The sequence below is a fragment of the Girardinichthys multiradiatus genome, chromosome X, assembly GCF_021462225.1.
Source record: "Girardinichthys multiradiatus isolate DD_20200921_A chromosome X, DD_fGirMul_XY1, whole genome shotgun sequence".
Classification (NCBI taxonomy): domain Eukaryota; kingdom Metazoa; phylum Chordata; class Actinopteri; order Cyprinodontiformes; family Goodeidae; genus Girardinichthys; species Girardinichthys multiradiatus.
Genome location: NC_061817.1, coordinates 27958661 through 27973478, shown reverse-complemented (window position 1 = coordinate 27973478; position 14818 = coordinate 27958661). Strand labels below are relative to the sequence as shown.

The 14818-nt window shown below is 38.0% G+C and overlaps 1 protein-coding gene across 1 annotated transcript; it reads left to right on the top strand.

The window, feature by feature from the left end:
• The first annotated feature begins 8506 nt into the window (after window positions 1-8506).
• On the top strand, window positions 8507-12391 carry LOC124863399 (G-protein coupled estrogen receptor 1). The gene is made up of 2 exons (XM_047357760.1): window positions 8507-8643; window positions 9696-12391. The coding sequence occupies exon 2, from the start codon at window positions 10127-10129 to the stop codon at window positions 11183-11185; it is 1059 nt and encodes a 352-aa protein (XP_047213716.1). The 5' UTR covers window positions 8507-8643; window positions 9696-10126; the 3' UTR covers window positions 11186-12391.
• The last annotated feature ends 2427 nt before the right edge of the window (window positions 12392-14818 follow it).

The window sequence follows — 14818 nt, the reverse complement described above, 5'->3', positions numbered from 1 at the left end:
TTTTATTTTTCTCCCCAATCCTGATAATACTCTGCCTGAAATAAAAAATAAAAAAAAAGCTATATAAAAGCAATTAAACATGTCTGTTGATCAGGTTATGATAAAACCATCATTAGGGAATCAAACTGAAAGGCTGTCATAAAAATTCAGCATGTTTTAAAAAAAACATTTTTTTTAGACGCTTACATTTCATTTTGGATCCTTAGACACATTAAGCATTACAAAGTGACTGTTAATCATGAATTCTTGCTGAATATTGAACTACAATGTTGCAACAAAGACATTTGAATATATACTTTATTAAGTGTAATTTGGAGCCATCTTCCTTCCATGCCTGGAGCAGTAATTAGGAATCACCATGTGGGCTTACTGTGTACTCCCTCATAAATGAAAAAGAAACCATGATCAGACCTCAAACTCACTCGGAGGTAAGCCAGCTGCCCAAATATCACAGAGGTTTATTATTCATCTCCACAGATAAATCCAAATCACCTACTTCACCAAAACAGTCGCCTTAAATCTTTCTCTGTGTGATGAACGCATGCAGATGTACGTGTCCTGTTTGGACAGTGAAGCCTCAGCCGTGCAAAACATTCTGCCTTTAAAGTGCTTTAAAAGCAAAAGTAAAGCAATGCTCTTTTTACTGTGTATATGTATAAAATATGCATATTTTGTATGTAAACAGTTTGCAAGAAGATGCCATCTTTTATACAAATTACAGTATTATTTTTTTAAAGAATAATTAGATTCCTTAAGTATTTTCCTGTTAGCTGAGCCAAAGACTGAATAAAAAAATAATTATTAATTATTATGAACATTTGTTTTAACAAATCATGACATAATAATGAAAACATATCGTATGTTAAAATATTTGCAGAGGAAACTGTTTTGCATACTTCACAAGTACAATTTCTGTATAAATTGTGTTTTCATTGAAAATGTCTTTTCCTATTTTAAATTACGTATTAAGTACTGACCTGCTGTTTGGTACTAAGGTGTGCATCAGATCAGAGTAATGTAAGCTCTCTTTCCTTTAACCCTGATCGGGTCATGGCTGTGTCGGTTGTCATTTCCCTCGGACATGCAGCCACAGTGGGTGTCGGCATTAATATCACAGTTTATTTAAGGATCCCTTACCCAGAGCAAACAGACTGGTGGAAAATAGACGCATTCCACTTATTGTGGGAATTGTTTTGTCTTTCCTGGGTAAGACAGAAACACCATGGCTGCATCTTGTAAATAGTGCTGCAGACTGAGAGTTGTGCCACTGCCGGGCTGAGAAAAGTGCCGCTACAGGGAGCCTATAGGGTTGAGATGATTAGGTGATCAGGAACACTCAGCAGGAGTCTGAATATAGAATTAAAGGTGTCACACTGAAAGGTGTGGAGATTGAGTTAAGTGCTACACTAAAGGAAAATAAAAGTTAGTGCATTTCCTATGATATCATTGTCAGACTAAACAAATTAACAAGCTTTTGTTGCCTCAGCCTTTTTTGCATTAATAACCTCTTAGGAGCCACAAGAAGATAGTCATAATTGCACTAAATGGAGCATATAGAAGGCTTGAATTGTACATTTTACAATTGAAAATGATATAACAGTTTGAAATATTTCTTTGCATAGGTTTCAGGAGCCAAACATTTTAGTCCAAATTGCATTCAAAGAAAAATAAAAGCAATTGAGCTATTTACATTTGACTTTCTCCATATTATTTCTTTATATTTAATTGTACATCAAAAATACAATTTTCTTATTACTTTCCTCTTATAAAAAGTGCATCAGAAAAAAATCCCCATGCAGGTTCAGTCTGAAAATGGAGATATTCTGACAAATCCCACAGTTTTTAATGTGATGCATTAGTCCTAATATTGTTTTTCCTTCTTAAGAGGTTCAGCTAGACCAAAAGTATGATGGTCAAGTTGAACACTGAACAGCTTAAGGCCACCTAAGAAGACAGAACATTTGGTCCTCAGCTTTTATGTTTTATTTGGCTGTCAAACACATTTCACACGCAACCTCACACCACTGATGTTTTTCTTAATACGGGTGAAATTGGAATGCACAGAGTATGAGGACAAGAACATGACTGGACAGGGCACAGTTGGAATTATAAAGTATGAGAAAGGGAACAAAGAAAGCTATTCAGTGCATAAAATAAACATGTGGGGGGGTTTAAAAAAGAACAACAAAACAAGACAAAACATGCACAGACCGTCTGAAGTGATAAATATTTAAAACACGATGATGGTGAAAAGAATAACATATTAAATCCAACAGATTCCTCTTCGAGGAAAAGCCTCCTCTGACCCAACACACCACTTCAGTTCAAGAGAAAACAAGTAGATCAGAGCAGATGCTTGAAAAACAATCCACCCTTCCTCTCTTGCTAGTGCTATTGACTGCTTTTCCTCTTAAGACAGAAAGCAGAGCATTGAAAAAACTAGATAGGTCACCCTTAAAATCGAAGCATCAGCTGAAGAAATTGTCCTGGAAGAAGAGCAAACAGGGCTGGACTTGGCAGAATGTTCCATTCACAGTTTGTGGTTGTAGCTGTTACAGATGCTGCATGGAGCCAGCAGAACACAAGACTGGTAAGTGGAGGCAGATGATAGTGTTTTACCTTCCCTCCTGTAGACCTCCCACTTTGTCCCCTACAACGGTACCCCCCACCCACCCCAAACCACAAACAGTTGAACTCCACTGTTTCCCATCCAAAACACTGTAGATGTCCATTTAAATGGGTGGAGTACTGTTATTGTATGTATATATACAGAGGTTGGACACCTGTCATTTTAGTGTGGGAGGTTTCATGGCTAAATTGGACCAGCCTGGTAGCCAGTCTTCATTGACTGCACATTGAACCAGTAAGAGCAGAGTGTGAAGGTTCAATTAGCAGGGTAAGAGCACAGTTTTGCTCAAAATATTGAAATGCACACAACATTATGGGTGACATACCAGAGTTAGGGTGTTCGGGTGCTAACCCGGATTGTATCCAAAAAACATAAAACCACGGCTGCCCAAATCACGGCAGAATTAAATGTGCACCTCAACTCTCCTGTTTCCACCAGAACTGTCCGTCGGGAGCTCCACAGGGTCAATATACACGGCTGGGCTGCTATAGCCAAACCTTTGGTCACTCATGCCAATGCCAAACTTCGGTTTCAATGGTGCAAGGACATGTATTGTTCTCTGATGAGTCCACCTTCACTGTTTTCCCCACATCCGGGAGTTACGGTGTGGAGAAGCCCCAAAGAAGCGTACCACCCAGACTGTTGCATGCCCAGAGTGAAGCATGGGGGTGGATCAGTGATGGTTTGGGCTGCCATATCATGGCATTCTCTTGGCCCAATACTTGTGCTAGATGGGCGCATCACTGCCAAGGACTACCGAACCATTCTTGAGGACCTTGTGCATCCAATGGTTCAAACATTGTATCCTGAAGGCGGTGCCGTGTATCAGGATGACAATGCACCAATACACACAGCAAGACTGGTGAAAGATTGATTTGATGAACATGAAAGTGAAGTTGAACATCTCCCATGGCCTGCACAGTCACCAGATCTAAATATTATTGAGCCACTTTGGGGTGTTTTGGAGGAGCGAGTCAGGAAACGTTTTCCTCCACCAGTATCACGTAGTGACCTGGCCACTATCCTGCAAGAAGAATGGCTTAAAATCCCTCTGACCACTGTGCAGGACTTGTATATGTCATTCCCAAGACGACTTGACGCTGTATTGGTCGCAAAAGGAGGCCCTACACCATACTAATAAATTATTGTGGTCTAAAACCAGGTGTTTCGGTTTCATTGTCCAACCCCTGTATATCTACAACTACCAAAAGATGTCTCAGTCTTCTTGCTGTGCCCAATATTATTTCATATTTTTCACTGTGCTTGTTTGGAAAACATATTTGTATATTTCTGTACTTTATATGGGTGGTTCCAAACAACCAAGGACTCAGGTTCCAGTCGTTTCAGCAAAAATATTCACTTTTTATGCCAGCGAGCCATCTTGTGGACATAAAGAGGCAGTGCAACAATTGCAACAAATAAAAATGTTTTAATTCATGTTAAAGCACAGCGCAAAAGAGCACACCCCCTGTTAAAATACAAGGTTTTTGTGTTTTAAACATGTTTTGCCACTGTCAATTATTTCAAAACTTCTTCTAATCCTGTACAGTTTAATTAAAAAGCAACAAAAACAAATCTGTTATAGTTCAGGGATGTATAAAATTAAAATCTGCAGTTGTCTGATTGCACCAGGTCATGGTGCATATCCTTGAAATAATAGTCTGCTGACGCATCTTCTGATTCTTTTTCAGCAGCCAGCAGTCTTTAGTTCACACCATCAATTATACTGAATATGATTAACTTAAAATAAAGTTCAGCTCTCTTTCCTGACTTTTTCACATCTGCGTCTTTGAGCTAAAGCCATAATTTGCAGAGAGCTCACAAAGGATCAGAGGGAACTAGTTGTACAAAGGTACTGGTCCAGAGAAGTGTACAAAAATTCCTCAGCCTTATTTACACGCCATGGCACAATAACGATGGTTACCAATAACTGGGGAAACTGTGGGTCAACAGTAACATCACTAAAACTGGATATTTCTTGAAAATTATTGAAAAAAACAAGAGAGATACTGGCCATGGAGGCTACCAAGAGGCCGACAGCAACACCAAAGAAAAGGGAGGATTTTCCAACAATGACTGGCTGTGTTTTAGGTGTAAAATCTCCTGACCTGGCTAAGATCTCCCAAAACCATGTTGGGATTATGGTATCATCTGATAAAACCAAGCTTAAAGGTTGGGCTATGATTCTAAAAAACGCTGAGCATAACCAAAGGACCATCCTGACCTCAATGAAACATGGTGGTAGCTGCATCATGCTCTGGGTTACTTTTCTTTAGACAAAACTAAAAATCTGGTGGCTTCTGCCAGTAAACTGAGTATGGGTCATTCTTGTGTCTTTTTACTACTTATCTAGGCTTAGCATACAAATGAACACATAAATGATTCACTGACAATATTATGTGTGTAATTAATCTATAAATCAGTTTCACTTTTTGAATTGAATTCCTGAAATAAATAAACGTTTTGATGACATATTAATTATTGAGATGCATCTGTATGTAAGAGATCTGACATGTTCTTAAAAACAACTTTATATGAAGCAATATAGACAAAATTGTCAGTTAGTCTCATAACTTCAAAGAAGAATTGATGTTTCCTTCAGCTCTTTGTCTGGTTCTTCAACATGCTAACACATTGTTTCACTAGAATGAACATTACATCCCCACTTTCTGCGTATCTGTGTGAAGTCATGCAGATTGAATAGCTCTGGATTTAGAAAGAGGGAAAAATGCAAATGTTTCAGACAATTTACACTCCTCGCTTTTCAATTTAGCTACAAAAACATATTTAATCCTTGTCTTCTTGGATACCAAATCTTGTCCATTCCCCTGGTAAAAGCTTTAACTTGTTTATCCCATCAGGTGTTTTACTGTGCTGTTATTGTCTAGTTCTGCAGCTTCATATTGTGAGGATTAAAATCTGCCTCTGTAGACAATAGAAAAATAACAAAACAATCTAAATATAGGTGTTGCTGCCACTCCACAAGCTGATCTTGAGGAAATGTTCAAGGTTCAGCCTTGATTTCTGTTTTGGATAAAATGGCTTAATCACCTGTGAGGATAGCAGCGTTTCTTTCCAGATATATTTTTAACGGTAAAACAAAACACTTCTTCCCTGCTATCCTTAACCTTTAATTTTTTCTAAAACCTGCATGATTAATGCATGGAATATATTAGATTATGACCATCGTAGTAAATTTATTTTAAAAAAACTTTAAGACATGGCACATTTAGAAGGTATTCACGGTGCTTTAGTTTGTGCTCATTTTGTCATGTTACAACTTTGCTCCAAAAATGATTCAATCTTTTTCCCCCTTAAAATTGTACATACAATATCCCACAATGACAAAGACACAAAGCTTTGTTTGACTTTTTTTCTCATCTAAAACAATAAAATTAAAAAAACAAAATCACATGTACGTGAGTGTTCACAGCTTTGTCTAAATATTTTGTTGAAGTACCTTTGGCCGCCATGACAATTTTAAGTCTTTTGTTGTTGGGTGTTTCTCTACAATCTTTGCAAACCTTCCTTTTGGGGCATTTACTACCATTCTTCTCTGCAGACCAACTCAAGCCCTTTCAGATGTCATGGGCAATGTTGGTAGACAGCAATTTTCAGGTATTTCTAGAGATGTTCACTTGGATTTCCGTCCGTCTATGCTATACTCAAGGAAATTCACAGATTGCTCTTCAGTATTTTTGCAGTGTGCTTCGGGTCATTGTCCTACTTACAGATGAATCATTGCTTTAGTTCCAGTACAGCCTGAAGGTTTTCTTGAATAATCTCTCCATATTTTGGTGATACTGTCTTACTTCCTATGAGGACTACTTTTGCTACAGAGAAAAAAATATCCCCATAGCATGATGCTGCCACCACTATGCATCACAGTTGGGAGGTTGTTAGTCAGTTTATCCCCAGACTTGATACTTCACATGGCAATCTACTTTCTGGGAAAGTTTAAGCTGCCACACGCATCTGGCCACTCTACTATGAGGGCCTGATTGGTAGAGTCCCTTAGTTATGGCTTACCTTCTAAATACACAGACTACCGCTCAAACGTTTTAGATACACTTTCTCACTTAATGGGTCTCTTTATTTTCATGACTGTTTGCATTGAATATTCTCACCAAGGGCATCAAAACTGTGAAAAACACACATGGAGTAATATAGTAAACAAAAAGTGTGAAATAACTCTAAACATTTTTATGTTTTAGATTCAAAATAGCCACCCTTTGGTTTGATGACTGCTTTGCTGTCCGAGCATTCGTTCCATGAGCTTCATGAGGTGGTCACCTGAAATGGTTTTCCAAAGAGTCTTTCTTGAAAGAACTTCCTAGAGGTTAATTGATAGATGGCCAAAGGTTAATATTTCAGTCATCACAGAAAAGGGTGGCTACTATAAGGAATGTAAAATAAAAAACATATTTAAAGTTGTTTTACTGTTTTTCATGAGCTACATAATTCCATATGTGTTCATTCACAGTTTTGATGCCTTCATTGAGAATCTACATGCAACGTAAGTAGTCATTAACATAAACAAAACCATTAAAGAGAATGTGTGTCTAAAACTTTTGACTGGTAGTGTATCTCTATCTCAAAATAGGACCACTGGAGCTCCATCTACATGACCACTGACTTGGCCACCTCTCTGATCAAAGCACTTCTTCCCTGATTACTCAGTTTGGTTGGGGAGCAAGATTTAGGGAGGGTCGTGTTGGTTCTAAAGCTCTTCTGTTTACAAATAATGGAGACCACAGTATTTTTCAGAATGTTTAATGTTGCTAAAATATTTTATGAATCCTTCCTCAAATTCGTGCCTTAACACAACTGGTTTCTGCTCTGGTATGCAGTGTCAGTCATAAGACATTATAAAGTGTGTCCCATTCTGAATCCTGTTCAATCAACTGAACTTAGCAGAGGCGGTCTCCAATCAAGTTACTGAAACATGTGAAGGATGCTCAGTAAAAACAAGATGCACCCATCTGAGATATGAGTGGCATGACATAGGCTATGAGAACTTATGTGTTTTTCTTTTTTTTTTTTTTTGGGAGGGGGGTACATTTGTACGAAATGTCATTATCTGCGATTGTGTGTAGAAATGGGAGGGAAATTTTATTTAATCCATTTTGGAGTAAAGCTGTGACATAAACTGTAGAAACATTAGGCTCTGGGAATACTTTCTGGAGGCTCTTTACTTCTGCTTGACATTGTTATAAATATCTCGGTTAAAGCAGATTATTGTTTGTCTGTAATCAATGCATCTATCCTTATCAATCCCTCCCAGCTGTTAAACAAACACCACACATACTGACTGCACAACAACTGAGTCTCAGTCAGGACACATAGTTAGAATTATGATAGTGCTAGTCCTGGCCAGGAGCAAAGAGCCTGCTATATTTTGCACTGATTGCGGGTGAACGCTCACAGTCTTTCCCTCAATCTAAACATAATTGTTGCACCTAACATCATATTTAAATAAACATTAAATATTAATTTTCCATCAGTGTACAATGATGTACATCATGTCAACATTTGATTTATCATTCTAGCATATGGCCGCAAAAACAAGGTCATGAGGTGTGTGTTTGCATGGCCTTTACACTAAAAGCTGGGCTACCCAGGTGAACAAATACAACAAAAAATGTAAGTGGTTGCCACAACAACCTTCAAAGGAAATCTCCCATAGCACCTACATACTGATCAGATTTCATATTGTGTTATAATCAGCAGGCTGAGTTTTAAGATTTGTGCTTTTCTCTGTCCAACCTCTGTGATGAGACAGTAAAATCACAAACAGACGTAAGCAGGCAGCGAATCTGATGAAGCATGATGGCAAAACATGGAAGTCAGATCATCTCCTGCTTTCCCGCCTCTCTCCGCCCTCCTCTCATCCCCAGACAGGGCTGGGCCAAACGGTAGATGGTGCAGAAGAGAAGCCTGTGGGATTTCCAAATCTCTGGCTTTCTGACTTTGCACTGGACAAGCATGGGGAAGCAATACATCACAAATACAAAGTAAGTCCGGTTATTAACAGTCTCATATTTAAATCCTCTGTGAATACTTATGCACTGAATATAGATGGAGTTTTTTTTCTGTCTTGAGAGTACTGGTCACTCAAGTTTTAGATTATTTCATCATCAAGCTCTCATTTTCTTTAATACATCTCTGAAGTACTTAATTGCAGTTTATCTCAGAGCCTTTATGTAATTCTTGGCTTTCTCTTGGTGGGAAACAATTTAAAATTACAAAGAAAACTTTCCTTACAAAGTGTTATTAGAGTATTTGTGTTAGAAATAGATGTCGAAGTCATTCTAATAATATAGAAGTTTAGAATCTTGTTTTTTATAGGTTATGTGGGGTCTGTATTGTTTGTACCTGACCAACAAGAGAAAATCATATAAAGTGCACATTTTATTATTGAGTTTTTAAAAGATTTCCACCGAGAATTTGAAAAATTAGCTAAATAAATATTTTATTTCCTACGACTTTCAACCAATTCATGCTTTTATTTATTGTTCCGTTCTTAAATTACTGCCGTGAGGAGTAAATAAATCCCAGAAGACTGTAAATATCAAAGGTCATGTTTACCAAACAGAGGATGGTATTATGGGAAGAGTCTGCGATTTTGGGCCTAAAGATGATCCAGTGTAATTTTCAATAGACAACTGATTTGATTTAAACTGTGTGTGTGCATGTGTTGAATGCTGATCTCAAGGAGCAAGGATTATTAAAAGTAAATATACGTTTTGTTTTCATTCAATCTACAAATGAATGGTCATCAAGTCTGCACAGACAGGTTGGAGGGGGCTTGAACTGTCTGTGGATTTTAAAGCAGGATTTCAATGCATCTGTTTAAGTCCAAAACATGAATGTTAATCTGTTTATAGAGTTGCACATTACCTTTTTTTTTTTACCATATCAAGGCTGCCATCAAACCAATTCTGATTAACTTTTTTTTTTTTTTTTTTATGTTGAATAATAATAAATATTCCATTCAATGCTTTATAACTGCTGATTTTTAAGGTTTTGTCCTTTAATTACTTTCCTTCTGGTATTGTTTCCACAGCTCAGGTGTTACAGCAATAGCATCTCAAGGCTTTTTTCGTTGAATAAGAATACCATGTGTATTTGAAAGGACAAAGCAGCACTCCAATTAAATGATTCAAAAGAGAAGAAAAAAAGCCAGTTTCTAATCTCCGGATCACATGTTCAACAACCAGAATGATGCGCCTCATCCAAAGATCAAAGCTGATTTCAAGACATGGAAGTGCTTCTGTTTTTCATCAAACATTTACTTGCAGATGAAACTTGATGTCAATATGGGATCAAACATCCCATAAATGTTTTACTAACTTGACTTCTGCCAGTATGTCAACACAGCATAGATGAATTTCCCTTCAAGGAGAGAAAACTGGGAACTGGTGTGGTGTAATGATGTAGCTGCTGGATGTGACTTACATGTGGCTTATGATTTAAAACAGGTTGACCAAAATCAGCATGGAAGGGAGGTCATCCGTTTTGATCTGGATATATAATAACACTACAGAAGAACTGAACACTTCATTCAGAAACAGCACTACAAGTGAAATCTCTGAAAAGTACCAGTTTTACATTATCGGCCTCTTTCTCTCCTGCCTGTACACTATCCTTCTTTTTCCTATTGGATTTATCGGGAACATCCTAATCTTGGTGGTAAACCTGACCCACAGAGAGAAGATGACCATTCCTGATCTCTACTTTGTGAATTTGGCTGTGGCCGACCTCATCCTCGTGGCAGATTCACTCATTGAGGTTTTCAACCTGAATGAAAGGTACTACGACTACGCCATCCTCTGCACCTTCATGTCCCTCTTCCTGCAGATCAACATGCATAGCAGCATCTTCTTCCTGACGTGGATGAGCTTCGACAGATACATCGCCTTGGCCAGCTCCATGAGCAGCTGCCCGTTAAGGACTATGCAGCATGCCAAGCTGAGCTGTGGCCTCATCTGGATGGCCTCCATCCTGGCCACCCTCCTACCCTTCACTATAGTACAGACCCAACACAGGGGTGAGGTGCACTTCTGCTTCGCTAACGTCGTTGAAATTCAGTGGTTGGAGGTGACCATCGGTTTTTTGGTCCCCTTCTCCATCATTGGTATATGTTACTCCCTGATTGTTCGAATCCTCATGAGGGCCCAGAAGCACCGTGGGTTGTGGCCCAGGCGTCAGAAAGCCCTCCGCATGATCGTGGTGGTGGTTCTGGTGTTCTTCATCTGCTGGCTGCCGGAAAATGTTTTCATAAGCATCCAGCTGCTCCAGGGCACAACCAACCCATCAAAGAAGACTGCTACCACCCTATGGCATGACTACCCGCTCACAGGGCACATTGTTAACCTGGCAGCATTCTCCAACAGCTGTCTTAACCCCATCATCTACAGCTTTCTGGGGGAAACTTTCAGGGACAAGCTGCGTCTCTTTGTCAAGCAGAAAGCCGGCTGGTCAGTAGTGAATCGCTTCTGCCACCATGGCATTGATTTACACCTCCCGGTCAGGGGCAAAGTTTCAGAGGTGTGACTGCAATAAGTAGAACAGCTTTTAGAAAACTTACCCCATAAAGTTTTTCATGTTCAAGTTAGATATTAATTTGTTTTTAGGGTCATTCAGCTTCGTTCGGTTGCGCCTCCGATTATTTGCTCGTTTTATGAACAAACAAAACCCTCAAATAGGTATAAAAAGACAAGTTTATTTGTGTGTTCTTGAGAAGATAGGTTGTGAGAATATTTAAGTATTTATTTTCTTGGCTAAAAGGATCACCTGTAAGAAATCAAATGCTCCTTTAAAGCCAAAGCCATCTCATAGAGGAAGTGCTCCATCACACTGAATCTAATCAGGTTATCTATTTCAGCTACTGGAGCTAAAAGGGTCATTTCAATTACAAAAATCACAGATCCTTTCCAAAAAGAAAAGTAAAAATGGCCTTTATCAAGAAGCTCACAAGGGTGCACCATCCACATTATTCATGAATAATGAGTACATGGCTTTGCAAATGCAGAACAGTCAAGGACACAGCAAATAGTCTGTATTTTCTATGCATCTGTATAACACAATGCTCTAACTCTGCTTTGTTTAGCAGAAGATGTCATCAGATTGAGTCAAAGCATGAAGGATGCTAAATGTTCATATCCTTGTTCCTTTTCCAGAAGTATCAGGCCAAACATCTTAAAAACACTATGTTTTGTATATAATGCCAGTCATCACTTTTACTTTTATTACTATTTATGGACATAAGAAAATTTTTATCACAGTCTTGTTTTAAGATAACTTAACCCTTGAGGCACTTAATAAATTTTGACCATATTGGTTCCTTTTTCTGTGGCCTTAAACTTAAACATGTTTAAACATATTGCAGAAAATGTTGGAATTTTTGCAAGTGATTAAAAGCTGGATGTTGATCTGTTTTGTCAGATCTTTTGAGGTCAAGGGTGGTCAGAAGATGCCAGTGTTGTTTTGCGTGGGGAGATAAAGACCATATTCGTCAGTGCTGGCAACATGGAGCTGCTTTATTCTGTAATAATGCATTTAAAAAAAGGATCAGCATTCAGTAAGTTTTTGATAAGCACTGTTAGCATTTATTTTATAATTTATTTGCACATTTGTGACCAATGTCCCTGTTATGTCTATTTATGAACTGAATCTATTCTTTTTCTTTTCTTCTTATACCGAAAATAAAACAACTTGAACTGCTGTAATATCTTTGGGTAAGTTGAGCAGTTTTGGACTGCTCTGATCCTGCTATCATGTATTAAAAACTCTTCAAATGCTGGCTGCAGAGCACTTTGCTTACTGGTAGGAAGCGTGTTTTCAGACATACCCTCCCACAAGCTCAGAAGTTCCTTTGAAGCTGCAAGGTCTAGAAAAAGCAAAGTATCTTTATTTTGTAAAATAAGTAAATGTTCTTTTTTTCCTTTACCGCTTTCTATAATTTAATAGTAGTATGTAGTGTATCTACAATGCAATAATAAGGGGGAAAAAAAATACTTTGTTGTTTATATATTTTTTTCTGTTACTGGGAAAAAAAACAGTAGTCCAACCCACAAACTGTTATTCCAGCTGTAAGTGTCCTGGGAACGCCGTGAACAGGATTCTTTCAGTGATTACAAAATTGCAAAACTCACTGCAGTGCATGAGACTAATGGTGATTATTATTGTAAATCTTTCTGACACAAAACAATTTTACTACCTTAATTAGATCATGAAATGTTTCTCTTTTATTTTATTAAGATTTTCAAAAATGGATTTGTGTAACCGACATTTGCTCATATTAAACCACATTTAAAGCCCATGGTAGGTGCCACTGAGGGCATCTAAGCAAGAAGTCATTCAACAAATAATGCAAAGCAGGCTGTAAAGGTCATTAATATTAACAGGACCCTCTGTGTTCACGTGTTCAGTGTCTGAGGAGAGGCAAAATAACACCTTCGCATCAACCATACACACGGATTTGCACACTTAAAAACATTGTTGTCTGACAGGTTGTGAGAAGAGCTTGACTGTGGAATCTGTGAACAGCTGAGACTACTGAGCAAGGTTAAAGGGTTTGTGGTGGCTGACGTCACAGGAATAAAAAAGGGTGTGACTTTCCCTCTGCCATACCTCCTCTGGATGATGCTGTAGCAAAACTGAATAAACAAAAATGCTTTTAGTTTTTATTTTAGTCACTCAAGACTTAAAGCAGATAATGTCTATTAAATGTTTTCAGATTGTTTTCAGAATATTCTGCATTGAGCTGATTTAAATATACACCTTAATATTGTTTTATAGATAAAGGTCACCTTTAGATGTTTGTCTGGTGTATAAAAAAGTGCTGGACATTGTTGAACTGTAAACTGAGCTTGGATGGGGTTTGTCAAAGTAATTACAACAGGGTAAGCCAGGGCTTATGTATGATTGCAAGAATGTGAACTCAGTGGACTTCAAAAACTGAATAATAGATTAGACACATAATTGCATTTGTATATTTAAGTCACTCAGAAGAAGAAGTGCTGGACAGATTAGCCTTCCAGATTCAGAGGGAAAACAGAAATCAGAAGTTTGGAGGAGGAGGAGACAAATCATCACTCTTAATTTTTTTCTAATATACACCCTTTGGACTCATCTAAAATACCTTGTTTTTATGATACAAAAAAAGTTGATATTGATAAATTATTTTTCAGGTTTTTTCACACATGGCATGTGACATACATATGCTGCTAAATTCAATTGAAAAACAAACATTCAACAAAGAAAAATCATCAAAGATAAGAACCTGCAATAACCGTTTTGCATAAATGTACTCACCCTTAGACCAATGCTTTTTTGATTTAAGTTCACCATTCAGTCATTATGACTACCTGGCATCAATTATATTGATTCAGGTGAACCAGGAATAAAGTCCAGCTGTCCTGAGAGGACTTGTTTGACATTTGCTCTCTTTCAGCCTTTTTTTGAAGCCATAGTTTACAGAGAGTTTACAAAAGTAAAAAATTGTATCAGTGTACAAAGGTTTCAGTCAGATGAGTACAGAAAAAATTCCACAGCATTTAACACCATGGCACTATGAAAGCATTCTTATTTGTAATGCACTTTATTTTTAAGCAAATCTCAAAATGCTACATGATAAAATAAATGCTAAAAAATGACAAAGAGAACATAGAAACAAGATGAGGCAAAAGGAAATGAGCAAGAGTTCAATCAAAAGCTTTCCTAAAAAGGTGGTTTTAAGGCCATGTTTAAAATCATCCATAGTCTGTGGTGTCAGGTGATCAGGGAGAGCACTCCACAGACTGGGAGCAGCTGAACAGAAAGGTTGATCTCCCATTGTACAAAGCTTTGTCCTGGGAAGTTTCAGGAGATACCCTGATGCAGAACGGACGGTTCGTGTGGAGGTAAATGGGGTGAGGAGATCCTTGAAATAGGGGGGTATCTTCACCATGGATGCCCTGGTGCGTAAGGAGGGAAATCTTACGCTCAATCCTGAGTGAGACAGAGTCTATTTTAACACCCAGGCTGGTGACTAATGTGGAAAATGAAATATCTTGAGAAATACCTGAGAAGGTGATGCTGGTGATGTCAGATGACCGAACCTGATGTGGAGTGCCGACTAAGATGGCTTCGGTCTTGAAGCTGTTTAGCTGTAGAAATTTGTGCCTCATCCATGTGTTAAAAAGG